Source organism: Tupaia chinensis, unplaced genomic scaffold (genome assembly GCF_000334495.1).
Source record: "Tupaia chinensis unplaced genomic scaffold, TupChi_1.0 Scaffold149666_1, whole genome shotgun sequence".
Classification (NCBI taxonomy): domain Eukaryota; kingdom Metazoa; phylum Chordata; class Mammalia; order Scandentia; family Tupaiidae; genus Tupaia; species Tupaia belangeri.
The window spans coordinates 1275370-1290527 of record NW_006209511.1 but is presented as its reverse complement, the minus strand read 5'-3'; the positions used below and the strand labels follow the sequence as shown (position 1 = coordinate 1290527).

The window sequence follows — 15158 nt, the reverse complement described above, 5'->3', positions numbered from 1 at the left end:
ACTCTTTCTTCCTCTTGCATACTCTGCTTCAAAGGCAGATACTTCCATAGAATATCTAGATGAAAACTGAAGTAGAGCAAGATTCTGTCCTTTCCCATTGGTGAGTGGGAGACATTGTAAACCAACTATGGAAATGTAATGTTCATTCCTGGAAGAAACTCACAAATATGGACGACAGAGACAAAGTTCTCTGATAGCACAGAATAGACAGAATCAGTAAGATCTATCCCTTTGTTACCTGATATATTCAGATCCTGAAAAGCTAATCTTCTCTGTTATCTGTGGTCTCTAAGATTATAACAAAATGCTGTGTACCCACCTGGTAAGGTAAGTCGACTTGTGGAGCTAGTGCTTGGGGCTGGTGAGCCATGAGAACGCCTTTTTGTGCCTGTAAAGAGGAAAAAACAGGTAAGGAGAAGTAGGATTGTGGACAGTCTTGTTGGTTGGGTAAATGTTCATTTAAATGTCATCAAATGATACTAAAGTTTGGGTCTGAAGACAATGTTTAGAAGAAGGATGAATTAAATCGTAGGAGCAGTGCACATTCCAAAACCTAGAAAAGCCCAAAGTATAGTCTTTACCTTTGTGTAAAAGTGCTCAGTTCCTCTGGTTGGTAGATTGACAGTGGAGGCCAACATGCCACAAAGCAGGGATGTGCCTTAGAATCGCCAGGGAAGTGTTCTAAACATGCACCCTCCCAGATTTGTTTGCAGTGTGCTATGGTGGAGCCATGGCGTCAGCATTTTTAAAGCCTCCACCCCCACCTGATGAATCTAATGAACACCAGGGTACACAACTACTAGATGGGGAAGAGAAAATTCTGGATTTAGAACTGAGGAATCAGGAGATTGGTCTTTGTTTTATCTTTATAGCCTTTACTTGCTATGGGACCTCAAACAACTGGATATCTCAGAGGCTCAGACCTTCATCTGCAAAGTGAGGGAAATAACAATTACATCAAAGTGTTCTGGTGAGGATTAAAGGAACCAAGGTGTGTCAGAGTTCTCAGGGGCTGCGGAAATTACACAAAGGCAAGCTTTGTGGGGTCTCCAAGTTTCCCAGCAGCTGGCAACGGAATCCCTATTAGAAGGGGGATTATCTTTGTTCATACAAATAGTTTAATGGATTATGGGGAAATGAAAAGGCAGATCTCAGGGTGAAATCAGTAAAGAAAGAGCATAACAAAGGGACAAAGGAAGGGTTGAATTGTTCTGAAAAATAACATTTATATTTATAACATGTGTATGTATAAAACATGTGTTTATATATAAATATATACATGTAGACACATATATCTTATATATAAATACAAGTATTATTCACTTATTCATTTTGCTATCCAGGTGAGGGAAAAAGTGATCTAGAAACTAGAATCTAGTAACACAGCAGAAAATCTGAAGTCTAAGCTGGCAGAAATGCAAAGATAATTCTTAAGCAGAGGATATAACGATGCCTCTCAACTTCCATTGACATTGTGTTCTTCTAACCCATTGTCATTTGAAAATATATTAAGTTAAAATGTATGAAATACGCCTAACCTACCAAATATTTAGCTCATTCAACCTACTGTAAGCATGTTCAGAACATTTGGGCAAAATCATCTAACAACAAAACCTAATTTTATACAATGTTGGTTATCTTATGTGATTTTACTGAATTCTGTCCTAAAAGAGAAAAACAGAATGGTTGTAATGGGTATTCCAAGTACAATTTCTTTTTTTTTTTTTTAAGAGGTTTTTTGCTATAGGGTGCGTGCGCTCGCCAGACAGACAGAGAGAGACAGAGAGACAGAAAGCAAGAAATCACCCTCCAGGGGGGATGGCCATGCCGCAATCCCTTCTCCTCCATTCTCCTCTTGGGATCTTGGGCACACACGCACATGCGCCCGGTGTGAGTTTAAGCCACTGGGTCCAGGACGCGAACCACGGTCAACTACATGGGAGTCCAGCGACATAGCCATTATGCTAACTGCTGGTCCCTACAATTTCTAATACATACATACTGTATTCACACCATTGCAAATCTGAAAATAAACTCAGTTAAGTCAAAACATTTTAAGTTATGTACTGGCTATACAAGAGTCAATGCTATTTCTGAGTCCCAATGACTTCCCCAAAGTTTTAATAAAGTCTACTTTATATGCAGAGGTCAAGTGTGAGTTGAAGTTATGCTAATTGAGAAAATACTATCAATACAGTCACCAGTAAAGGTAAGAAGATGGCTGGAACTGGCCAGTGGCATGGTGGTTAAGGGCACTGGACTCCCACATGGCTGACCATGGTTTGAGTCCCAGACCTGGAGGCTTATTTTCTCACTTTCCTCTTCCCTTCTCTCTCTCACTCTGTCCCTTTCTGGTCAAATTTAAATAAATAAAGTTAAAATAATAAAAATAATTCTTAAAAAATAAAAAAGAAAATGTAATAAGATGACCCATAGACTGGTCAGCAAGAGAAGCAGAGACTTGGTGTTAGAGATGAGTGGGGCTGGTGGTAAGCTTTCCCTTTCAGAATCTCTGGTGAGAAGTGGAGCAATCCATTTTGAATATGTTGGACACTGTTTCATTTGAATTTTAAAGAAAAGGTACCAACTCTGACAGTTAATGTTATTTTTCTTATTGCTGTTATTGGCACTAGTAGTATCAGTGTCAATAATAATAGTAGAACTAGAAAAAACTAATTAATGTAAATACCTCAGACTTACAAGAACAGTTAATTTTCCATGAGGTGAAAGCAGCTGTCTGGCAGGACATTCTTTCTCCATTTTCCAGGTCTCATGGATGCCCTGGATACTGAAGTTGGTGAAACTGTGCTTCAGAATCCCCTCTGGTGATTTTCATAAATATGACTTCCAGGGTTCTATCCTGGACCCCAAAGCAGAAACTCCAGGGTACTGAACCCGAAGTTTACACTTTAACAAAATTCACCAGGTGAGCCTTGATGATTTTCTATTTAAAGAGGTGTCTCAGACAATAAGGTTAAAGGTTTGCCCAAAGTGATAGAGCCAGAGCTATCTTATTGCTAACTCTTGTGGATGCCATTCACATTGTAACCTACACAAGGAATGGTGGACTCTGATTTTGTAACAAGTAGACTCTGATCCATGGCACTATGAGGATGCAAATCTATGCTTTGATCAGAACCATTCTTTGTCCAGAACTATTCTTGCTCCATAGAAATGCCTCTGTGCCCACAGAATACACTTCCACTGTAGGGAGATCAATGATTCAATGTGTTCACCCCTCCTTTCATAAGACTTTTAAACTTCTCTGCTAGAACATTTGGAAAAGGGTCTCTCAGCAGTGGTACTCTAGTATTTGAGCCATATAATTCCTCATGATGGGGCTGTCTGGTACACTCTAGAATATTTAGCAGTATCTCTGACCTTCACCCATTAGATGGCAGCAGTACCTCCCTAGTCATGACAATCAAAAATGTCCTCCAACTAGTGACAAATGTTCTCTTAGGGCAAAAATGCTGTCAGTTGAGAGCCACAATTTCAGGATTGAGATAGGCTTTAGGTTTTTTATTCAGTATTTTGATTTACAGTTTGCCTATCTGATATTAGTAACAGTGACAACACATGTCAGGCAATTTCGAAACCTCTGGTACAAAATTAGCTAGGCACAATGAAATGTACATTAATTATCTTTTCTGATACTAATACTCTGACAATAAAATTATTCCCATTTTATTAGATTTGGAAACACAGGAAATTTAAGGACCTGTACAAAGTTATTGAAGGCTGAGAGGGAGGGTGGTAGGCGAAATTTTAAGCCAAGATCCTTCAAAGTTCAAACCTAGAGAAACTTTTTCTCATGACTCTTGCTGTTTCTTGACCAACTAATTATCTGGGTTTCCTTCAAGTACAGTCCCCCAATTTGCCTAACCATAAGGAAAGCCTGGAACAATGACTTCAACAGAAGGGAAAAGCAAACAAAACAAAAACAGATTTCCAGGCCCAGTCAAGCCTAAGGAGCCAACATATCTGGAGGGTAGGCCTGGAGATCTGGGTATTTCACATGTGCCTCAGATGACTCTGACCTGCGAGCAAGCTTGGGAAATTTTGTGTAGTAGAAATTTCCTTCGTCCATGGATGCTCTTATGAAGGTAAGAGATCAAATTTAATACTATTTATACGAGCACTTGAAGGACTGAAAAGAACTCGAGGACTGTAAGTTCCAATGTTATTATGTTAAAACATTTCATGATTGCTTCATAGGAATGCTGGGTGCATTTTTTTTTTCCTTTAATAACCTACTGTGATCTTCGAAAAGCCTGCAGCTTGATGTTTTTTTTCTTAAGGCAGCTTTTCATCTCCCTGGTATCATCTTTGCAGAAACTGAGGAAGATAGGGACCGTCGGGCTCAGAGGAAAACTGAAACTACAGCCGTCCTAGAAATGCTTATTCTTTTCTCTGTATGCTTGATGAAATGCCCAGTGTGTCAGAAAGGGGTGAAACCATTCCATGCCTCTCAAAATCATGAGTCATTAAAAAGGGATACATAAAATAAACCTGTTTTTGATTTCTCCATGCCTTCGGGCAGTACCACAGACCAATGTGGGTTTGATGCTCTGAGTCAGAGTCCTGTTGGCTCCCATAATGCTGAGATTGTATTCCTGAACCATGTTTTACTTGCAGCTACCAAATTATCTATCTCTTTACTCAAAGTTCCACACATGGGAATAATACCTAAGTCATCCTAGTTTCACTTTGTAAAACCTGTCAACCCTGCTCACTCCTATTTCACTTGCATGTATCTGTGTACTAACATGTGCCCTGGTTTGTTCTACCTGTACTAGCTCTACTTAATGCCTCTGATTTTATCTTTCTTAAAATTTTTTTAAAGAAAACCAATGCATTAACTGATATGATTTTAGAATTCTTAAATATTATATATATGAATTGGGTAAAATTAATTAGCAACTACATTAATGCTGACATTGCTAGGTTTTATTTTCTTCATTTACAAAAATTTTAAAAAGTCAACTTCAGACTTGTGAGGACCAAGTAAGAATACATATATGAAAGTGCTTAATAAACTATAATGTGCAAGGTAATGTTTGTTCTTATTTAGCTTATATTCAACAGGAAGAGTCATGACCAGATGGTGGCGCAGCAGTGAAGCATGATGCACTACAAGGCTGAGACACACAGAAGTTTCCAAGTTCACGTCCAGAGACCTCCCTGAGTACACTAGGCACACGTGTGACCCTGCTCCAGGGCTGGCTATGTCTGGGAGTGGATCTCCACTTCAAAACACTGCTGGGGTGGTGTGTGTGTGTGTGTGTGTGTGTGTGTGTGTGTGTGTGTGGCGGGGTGTTATCTCTTTCTCTCTCACTCATGAAAAACGTTAATAGAAATAAAACTAAAATTTTTAACTAAAACAAGAGGAAGAAAAGGGTGTGTGTATGAAGTAGCTAGTAGATTGGCTTTGGGAAATAAGTACTTTAAAGTCAGAAATTTTCATTCTGTAGCAATCGTGAAAAGTGCCGCAATAAACATTGATGCGCAAGCACTCTTCCAATGAGAAATTCTTCTGTCACAGCTTTTGAAATAAAATCTTACATTTAAAAGTGAAAAAAAAAAGTCAGAAATTATCCCGTCCTTGACCCACAGCAGGTGACTATTTCAAAAGTAAATAATCTAATCAGTCAGCTTGGGGCAAAACTGTCATCACTGTAGCATGTGTGACTTGAGGTATCTTTTGACAAATGAATAGCTTTCAGATATTTCAAATTAATGTCCTTGGTTGGTTCAGCAAAAGGGCAATGAATCCAATCTATCAGAAGTCTGGAGAGGAGGACAGTGATGGAAGTGACAACCAAGGCTGCCCGCCTCAGGGTGAACACACACCTATGACTCAGGACATCGTGAGGTTAATGCTAAACCCCAGTGATTTGCCACTTAAACGCAAACAAATAATTTTCCTTTTCCAAAATGGAGTAAGCATGGCCAAGCTCAAGCCTGCTGTGGAAAGGGTGATTTAAGAGCACTTGAGACCAATCATCATCATTATTAGCAGTCCGGCAACAGCAATGTTGTTAGAATACAACCAGATCCCACAGGGCAGAGGTGAATGCTAGAAGACTGAGGCAGGAGACTTTCTGTCAACCTACTGCATTTTCCATCTCTTCCTTTCAGCATATTGCAAATGCTTGCCTTTATGATCCTTACAATTTCTGATCGTTACTGCTAAACTTGCCTGCCAGCATCTTCTTTGTGTTCCATTTGAGCTACAGCAGAGGGCCACAAGCTGTTGCCAGATTCCTCAGAAGAAATCATTGTTTTTGCCCCTTTACAGCCTTGCAGAAAGAGCATCAAGAGAAGTCAAATTCTGGTTCAAGCTGTTGAATTACTGAAAGGGTCTGGAAGGCTTTAAACCCGTTCTTACCTCCTTGAGAGCTGTCTTCCAAAAAAAATAATAAATTAGACCTATATGCCAGTGTCTAATAATATCTTCTTCCATAAAATATAACCACCATCAATACTGTTTGTATTTGAGTGACTTGATTATGTCTGTTCATCACAAGCAGGAGCTAATCAAATAAGCAAAACCATAAGCTATTTAAATATGTTGTTAAAGTATTTGAATATGCTACAGAATTGGGCATGTAAGTGAGAAGCCACAAAAATGTTTGCAACCTTTGACCCAGTAATTGTACAGCTAGAAATTTGTCCAATTTAGATATTCAGAAATATGACAAAGGTTAAAACAGCTTTACTGCTATGTTATTTACAACTGAAAAAAAATACAATAAAAACATGTTTAATTGTCAAAAAGCAGAGGTAGCTAAGTAAGCTCTGCTACAGTCACAAAATTAAACATTATGTTGCTATTGAAATTATATTAATGAAGTTTTAAAAAACAAAAATGCTTAAAATCCAGTGTTATGTGAACAAATCATAATGCAAAGTTAAATATACTATATGGATTGAACTGAGTAAAATAAATAGCAAAACACAATAAAAATATAGTAAAATGTTGATGGTGATTAATCATTGGATGGGGTATTACAAATAATTTTAAGTTTCTTCTTCTATTTCTCTATCTTTTCCAAAAATGAGTTATGTTTTTGGTTCAAAGGAGAAAAAAAGGATAAAAAATTTAAAAATATGTTTCAATGCATGCTTTAAAGGGTCACCATAGCCCCATTTGTTTGGGTAAGGGTTCAGTGAAGTAACTGCATAGGAATGCTATATGGAGGCAGGCCAGGAGTTGAGGACATTTGTGTAAGATGCGTCATCACCAGTTAGGGATGCCCTTTTAGTGGCGCTTTTGAGGGAGGCCTACCAGGTGTTATATATTTGTAGACCACTTGTATCCACACAAACCGGCATAATGACTATTCTCTAGGCAGACTCATGTTCATGACTGGAGAGCAGGAAAACATAGCTAAATACAGGCCCTTAAAGAGAAAGAGAATGAAAATCTGGAATTTGAATGCTAGCATCACAGGACTGTAATATTGTAATATCGTCATACCCTGAAGAAAACTAAACATATGGAAATTAACGTAGGTTGACCATGAATGCTGAGATTTCTTATGCTCCTGAGGAGCTTTTGATAGCTCATTCCTCACAGCCAAAAAGATTATATAAAATATGATACAGTCATACCCTGTGCCTCTCTTCTAGTCTATGGGCAAAGTCACTTGGTACCAGGGTATTATGTGGACTCAGGAGGAATACAAAAGACATGGATGTTTGAATGAGTTCTGGCAGCCCCATATCTAAGACAGAATATGGACAACAACAAAAACATTAAAAGAAAGAAAAAGCAGCCTTTTCCATTTTTCAAATTCCTATTAAGAGGTTAACTCATTGTTTTTATTTGGTAATCAGAACATACACGTACTTCATTACTAGATGGTAGGGGAAAATCATACATTGAAAGACCATCAGGCTCATCTGTGCAATACAGATTTACAATAAACACATTTTTAAATTTTCGAGAGCAGCTTAGCATATACCCTGTTTGACATTATTCTTATGATTTAATTTTGTATTTGGAGATACAATGCTATGGCATATGAAAGGTTGTTTTAGTACAAAGCAGCATCAGAGGGAACAGAACACTCTGCATTAAAATGTTAATTCTTCAGCCCTATGATGTACAAATATAAACTGCAACCTGAATTTGTATCTGCCAGAAGCATATTTCATGTCATGGAAGTACATTGTGTCACCAGTATAAGACAAAGGTAAACTCATTCCACCATCTTCTCTTGTAGAAAGCCATTCTCAGAACATATCCAGAGAACCCTTCCTTATTCCTTCGAAAGACATAGATGTTGATTGGGGTTGAGGTATGGGATTTTGGTTCTGCTTGTCTGCCTCTTTTTAGTCTTGCTAACTGTTTTTTGAAATAAGTTCAGACATTTGCCACAAATCCAGATGCATAGCAAAATCTAAGGCTGAGTTTTCCAATCACATATGGCCAGTGTCTCCTTTCACTAGGAGGGAATCTATAGACCAACTGTGAGAGCAGGGCATCCCAAAGAGAAAAGCCTGTGCCAGCAAAAATTGTGCTATATGCTAAGGGAAGATAATATTATGTCAGCTTCAAAGTGACTCAGTTTGCCTTGAGTAACTGCCCTCCCATAAGAATTTCCTTTTCCTGAATCTTCTCCCCATTCGACTCCATCCTCTCCACATACCCCCACTCTACCTTTGGCACATATTGCTTCCTCATATGGATTACACTGGAATGAAGTTCTTTTGTTTTCCCCACTATTTTATTTTTCTATGTGCTGAAATGATACTGCAAGAAGAATGGCTTATCTGGGCAGAGGCGAAAGAAGGAATCTGTGGAAGGTAGAAAAATGGAAGGAGGAGGAAAAGGTAAAGGAATTGATATGAAAAAGGGAGAGAACACTTAAATTAGATAGGACAGAAGAATCTGGTTATACAGTGGGCATAAGAGCTGATAAAAACCTAACTTAGCTCTACAAATGAAAATAGCAAATATATTTAAAAATTTTTATAGCATATAAAATTGTATAAAAATATCATTGAAGCAAGAAAAAAGGAAAACATACACTCTACATTTCTATCTCTACAAACAGTTACTGGACAATATCTATGGCTGTAGGTTTTTACTGTAGATCTATATATATATATTGATGTGACTATATTTCTGTACCATTTCATAGAGTACCCATTCAAAGATAAGGAGAGTAGTACACAAATCCTTACCCCAAGATAGATTGTGACAGATGATAGAGACTATACAACGATGCACATCCAGGGCAATCTATTTAAAAGCCATTCCATACCATTGGGTTTAATAGGCTTCATTGAAATGGGTTACCCTATTTCATAAATTGAGAGATGCTTCTTTGGGTTCAAAGTCAGTTCCCATGAAGAATATACAAATTAGGTTCAGGAATCATGGCTAAAGCTGACCTGAGAGAACAGGCCTTCTGATGGCACTGACTCTCAAGGCCATAACTAGTATTTACCCCCAGAAGTGGCCAGTTTTCCCCAGGAGAGACTGAATAAGTGTACCCTGAGTGAACTAAAAGGGCCACACATCACTTGCTTCTTTTCTTGGTTTTTTAGCAGATGGCAATGTAGGCTAAGTGCAAGTTCATTTAACTCTGGCATCTGTTGCCAGAGTTAATCTTCTTCCATTTGGGAATAGAAGCCAGAATAAATATGAATTCAACTCAAATGTTTTGTGTTGGCCAGTATTGTAAAGAAACATCAGTGGAATCTGGGTGATAATTTAAGAAAATAATCAGGAATAATAATGTTTAAATGTAACCTTCATAAAAAATAATAGTTCTTTTGATGAAGTAATTCTAGTTTATTACAAACTTTCCTGGAGGTGCACCCCGTATTTTACAAAAAAACCCCATAAGGGCCTTCAGAGGACTATTTTCCAATCTCCTTGGATCCATGTTCACTAGTCACTAATTTGGTTGTTTCTAGAACCATTCTAATTCTAGTGTCACCTCTGTACCCTTCAGTATCTTTGATGAAAGAAAACTTAGAAAGTAAAATCTGGCTTTGCAGGTAATGTGTAGTTCCCACAGAAATACTTCAAAGAAATACTGTAATTATTCATCATACTTTTTTCATTAAATTCATTTTCTAAGTGATAACGAAGCCTTTAATCCCACCACTGTTGATGAATTACAAGGAGTCCTTTCTACTTATTCACAAGTAAGATCCAATGTTATTATTGCAACATTATGTTCTTTAAAATCCAATTTTGTTATAGTTCATTGCTACACCAACCATAATATTGGTGAAGCAGAGCTGTGCAATAATTCCTCATGCTGTACATTTAGAATTTCCTATTTGCTCTAAGAGACTTCATTTTGAATTTTAAAAGTTTCAGTTTAAGTTTAAATTCTATGTAAACTCATTAGTGTTTTCTACAGATTGATATCAACATCTCTTTTGATATAGCACTCTGAGATAAATCTTGTTTGGTGGTATAATTTTTTCTTAAAAGACCATTAAAATTATTTTTTTTCATAAACTTGGCTCTGTTAATTTCTTCCAAATTACCTGCCATTTCCCATCTCTTATACTAAGCTTTTTGTGTGACTAGAGTACGTTTGTCTGTATATACTTTTAACATAAGCCTTGTGAGCATAAGCTATGTGCTTGGCATACAGGAGATGCAGAATGGGTTGAACACATTTTCAGATAAATGTAAATTGTGTTTGCCTTCATAGGTTAAAAAGTAGAATTCAGTTTGACAATTCTGCATGGGTTTTCTAAATGCTAACTCTGTGTCAGGTCCTATGGTAGGCCAGTGCTACAACTGTTGGCAGCGTATTGCTAACTCAGAAATGGAAGAACAGGGACCAGCAGTAAGCGTAATGGCTATGTCGTTGGACTCCCATGTAGTCGACCTCAATTCGTGTCCTGGACCAGGTGGCTTAAAACTCAGACCGGGCGCGTGTGCGTGCGTGCCCAAGATCCCGAGAGGAGAACGGAGGAGAAGGGATTGCGGCATGGCCATCCCCCCTGGGTTTTTTTTTCTCGCTTTCTGTCTTTCTGTCTCTGTCTGTCTGGTGAGTGCACGTGCCTTACAGTAAAAACCTCTCAAAAAAAAAAAAAAAAAAAAAAAAAAAGAGAGAGAGAAAAGAAATGGAAGAACAAAGTTTTCAACTGTGGAAAAAATTGCTGCCTGAATTCTCCAAATCCCCCTTATCTGGGATAAAATACTACATACACGGGCTTTCATCTCAGAATCTTCTTTACCTTGTTACAAAAAATAACTAACTAACTAAATAAAATAAAAATGTGCTTTTTCTTCTGTTTCTCCTATATGTCATAGTGGTGTTAAGCCATTTCTGTCATCTAAATCACTGCTCAGAGTGTAACTCTGCTCATACTACAAGGAAATGTTACCAAGTAGTTTCCATCATTTCTAATTAAGAAATACTAGAAGAAGCTATATTTCATTATCAGTTAAAAGAAAAGAGATCCATGCAAGAAGAGATAGCAGAGGACTAGTATCCTGATTCCCAAAATGTGTATACGTGGCCTTCTGTTTTGTTTTTTATCTGCTCTCACATCCTATCTTTACTTTTCACTTTTACATTTACTAAAGGCATGGGTACAGGATAAAAAAAATACAGTGGCTTAAATTCTGCAAATAAAATGAATTTTAGCATTAGATTATGCTTTGGCTTTCATATGTTTAGACATTATTTTATTGTTCAAGTATATCAGATCCATAATGGGATCCTGTCAGATGTGTCTGGTAGTTTTCTAAAAGTGCAAAGAATGAAATGAACAGTGGTAAGAAGTCCATTTAAATTTAGTGAGTTAGAAATGAGTCTCTTATCTACTGCCGTGAGTTAGTAAGGCTCATAATCTAAGAAAGGCTGGCATAAATAAAAAATGGAACGTAGATCTCCATAAGGATAGGTCTTTGTACCACTGGACCATACCGTAGCTTAGATGAAGACCTACTTGATGACATGGGGACTCAAATTAAAAGGCTGACTCCACTTGTCCTTTTCACTCAGGGATATAGAGAACACATGGTTATGTCAGTGATGGGAGTGTCCCTATTGTTGTCCCCTCATACTGGACAATTATTTTTCTTAATACATTTTTTAAAAGTTTTTTTTAGCCATAGGCCACCTGTGCTCCCTGGAAAGGAATAGAGGGAAAGTGAAAAATCATACTCCGGTGGGACAGCCATGCCACAATCCTTTCACGTCCATTCTCCTCTTGGGTTTGGGCACTCACGCACACCTGCCTAGTGTGATTTTCAAGTCACTGGGTCTGGGACTCAAACTGTGGTTGACTATATGAGAGTCCAACCCCTTAACCTCCATGCCACCTGCTGATCTACATATAGGACAATTCTTAATCCACATGTATTCACTTGTTTTCAGTACGTAAAGCAGAGTAGAATGCCACAATGGGTACAATGGAGTGATATCTGTCTCATATTGCTACTCAGCTCAGAGGAAACCACTTCAAGGGAATTAAAAGTCCACAGATAGTGAACTGAATCTTGGGAAATATTGTTCTTGTAGTCAATATTGACCTGGAATAATTATTTTAGTATTTCTTAAGCTCTAATATCAATTCATAGCACAATAATACATTGCTTTGTAGTTTTATTAAATAATTTTGAATTTTTTTTAATGTTCCTTAAAAATGCTTTTTTTTTAAAAAAGAGATTTTGGATATAGGGTGTGTGCACTCACTGGAGAGACAGAGAGAGACAGAAAATGAGAAATCACCCCTTGGGGGGGGGGTAGCTGGCCACACAGCAATCCCTTCTTCTCCATTCTCCTCTTGGGATTTTGGGCACGCACACACACATGCCTGGTGTGAGTTTTAAGTCACCAAGTCAGGGACTCAAACCATTGTTGACTACATGGAAGTCAAGCAATGTAACCATTACACCATCTGCTGATTCCCCCAAATACTCTTTAAAAATTTATAACTATCAGTGAATTACAAGGAGCTTTTGTGTTTCTTCACTCAGAGTTTAAGTAAAGTTCTATACTGAACAGAACTGTCTGTCCATTCTTTTTCAGTAGATTAATGATTTAAAGGAAATGAAAAACATTTCCATCTTTATTGGTGATGAAGATGGCTATATTCCTGTTTCTTTTCCAAATATTATTTAGTGTGGCTTGCTACATTATAAAATTGAAGATATAGACTTTGTATTTTGACTGGCCGAAAAGCTCCATGTACAAAAATACAGAATAGAAATGAGGTCCAAGTTCAAGGTCAAGGATTGACATATACTTGGTTGTATTTAATTCCATATCACTTCTAAGAACACAGATTGCAAACTGATGTCTCATGGATTAAATGCAGCTCATAGAGTTGTTTTGTTCAATCAACATAGTGTTTATAAGTTTCTAACTTAAGTTAGCAATATGTAAAAATTTGAACAGGATTTATATAAAACCCTAGATATATAAGACCCCCATTTCTTCATAGCACAAAACCTTAGCTAAATGTTGACTGCCCTTTTTGACAGTATCCACCTTCTCCTATTCCTCACAGTCCCTATTCTTCCTTACTATCTCACTGATCTTGAATTGCTATTTACCATAATAATTGTGATATTATATGGACTGATTTACTTATTTACTTAGCCCACTGGTTCCCTGAAATCATTTGAATTTTTGGCTACATTATTTACTGTGCTCACTGTTAGGAAAGCGGGAAGAATGGCAGCAAAATAGGTGTACTATGAGGTGAAAATGTAAGGCTGACAAAGAAACCTGCTCAAATACGAGCGTGCTACTGTGTATTCCATTCAATGATGTTCTTCAGAACTTTCTCCTGGGGACTGTGTCAGTGAGACAAATGGCCATGTAGACCAGAGTCTCTTTCTGTCTGCCTGAGAAAAACATCACTATTTTGCATTAATAATAGGGGATTTTGAAACATCTACTTTTAAGTCTTTTGATGTAGAAATTAAATCTGTAATGGGGAATATACATAAGCCTATCATCTAGTTTCAGTCTTCCTATGACTAATTTAATTGTATCGCTACCACATGAATATGACTTACTCTAGGGAGGATTGAAAAATTCTTTTGTGACCTCCCTGACATATTTTAAGAGTCAATCCAAATCACATAATTTAGAACCACAAGAAGCACACTTTCCTTGCCCTCCACTAGATCCCACTTTTAAGTGGTTTTAGAGTGTTGTATTCTCTTTCCATGCTATATCTACTTTTCTTATTTTAGACCCTTGCTATTAATCAGCTCCTATCTGGCATTTTTTGAGACTCACTAAATTGTAAAGAATTATCCAACATATCTGCCTGATAGTAATTCCCTTAGCACTTCATTGAACATATAAAGAAGAGTGATGAAGTCAAACCACAGGTATCCAAAAGAAGAGGCAAAAATTTCAATAACCACTTAATTATTGATGCTATCCAGCAATGGGGTTCCCACCTGAACACTATGGTCCTCAGCTGAAACGTTCAGGTTTACATCAATGTATGCACAGACAAAATAAATTAAACATCAAATAGAGATTCCTATAGGATAATTTCCTTTTTAAAAAACAAACAATTCCATGTGGTACAAATGGAAAAAAAAATTGGAGAAAATGAATGTTCCTTACTCCAGAACAGAACCAGAGACTGGAATCTTAGCTGTGATGAAGTCCAGCATGGTTCTGTCTGCCATCAGTAGCCAGTGCAAAAGTAACAACATTGAAAATAACAGCATTGACAATTATAAGATGGCAATTACTGAGTATGTGGCTTTTCAGGCCTCTCCCATCATATCCAGGATGTCCATTCTTATCAGGCCAGACAGGTGCCTTGAAAGCCAGGTCATTACCAAAGAATATTGAGGAAGTCCCTTCATGTTCTGTTTCTGTTTGTGCAAAAATCTCAAGTTGTTGTGTTTGCTCATGGGATAATTCCCCAGAGTTCTAAAAACTCAAGACAATCTCCAAAGAGTCAGCCCCTAGGAGATGGCATGAGAGAAGGCCAAGCTCAGGGGACCTGTTTCTGAAAGTTGTACACTTTCCCCGCGTAGGGGTCTTTGTGGAAGGAGAAGAATAATGAAGAAGCTCAGCTAAAATGACGCAAGACATTGGCAGCCTCTTTTATTGTATATGAGCTCTTTTTTTTTTACTCTTCTGAATCTGAAAAAAAGAAAAAGAAAAAGAAAAGAGTCAATGCTTCCTTTC

At 37.5% G+C, this 15158-nt stretch overlaps 1 protein-coding gene across 3 annotated transcripts in view; it reads right to left on the bottom strand.

Moving 5' to 3' along the window:
- Positions 1–15158, bottom strand: part of PDE1C (phosphodiesterase 1C) — a 385889-nt gene that overhangs the window by 27047 nt on the left and 343684 nt on the right. For all 3 annotated transcript variants that reach the window (XM_006171492.2, XM_006171494.1, XM_006171493.3), the window contains exon 17: positions 320–388. In XM_006171492.2, the coding sequence (XP_006171554.1) occupies positions 320–388 (69 nt within the window). The remainder of the gene's footprint in view (positions 1–319; positions 389–15158) is intronic.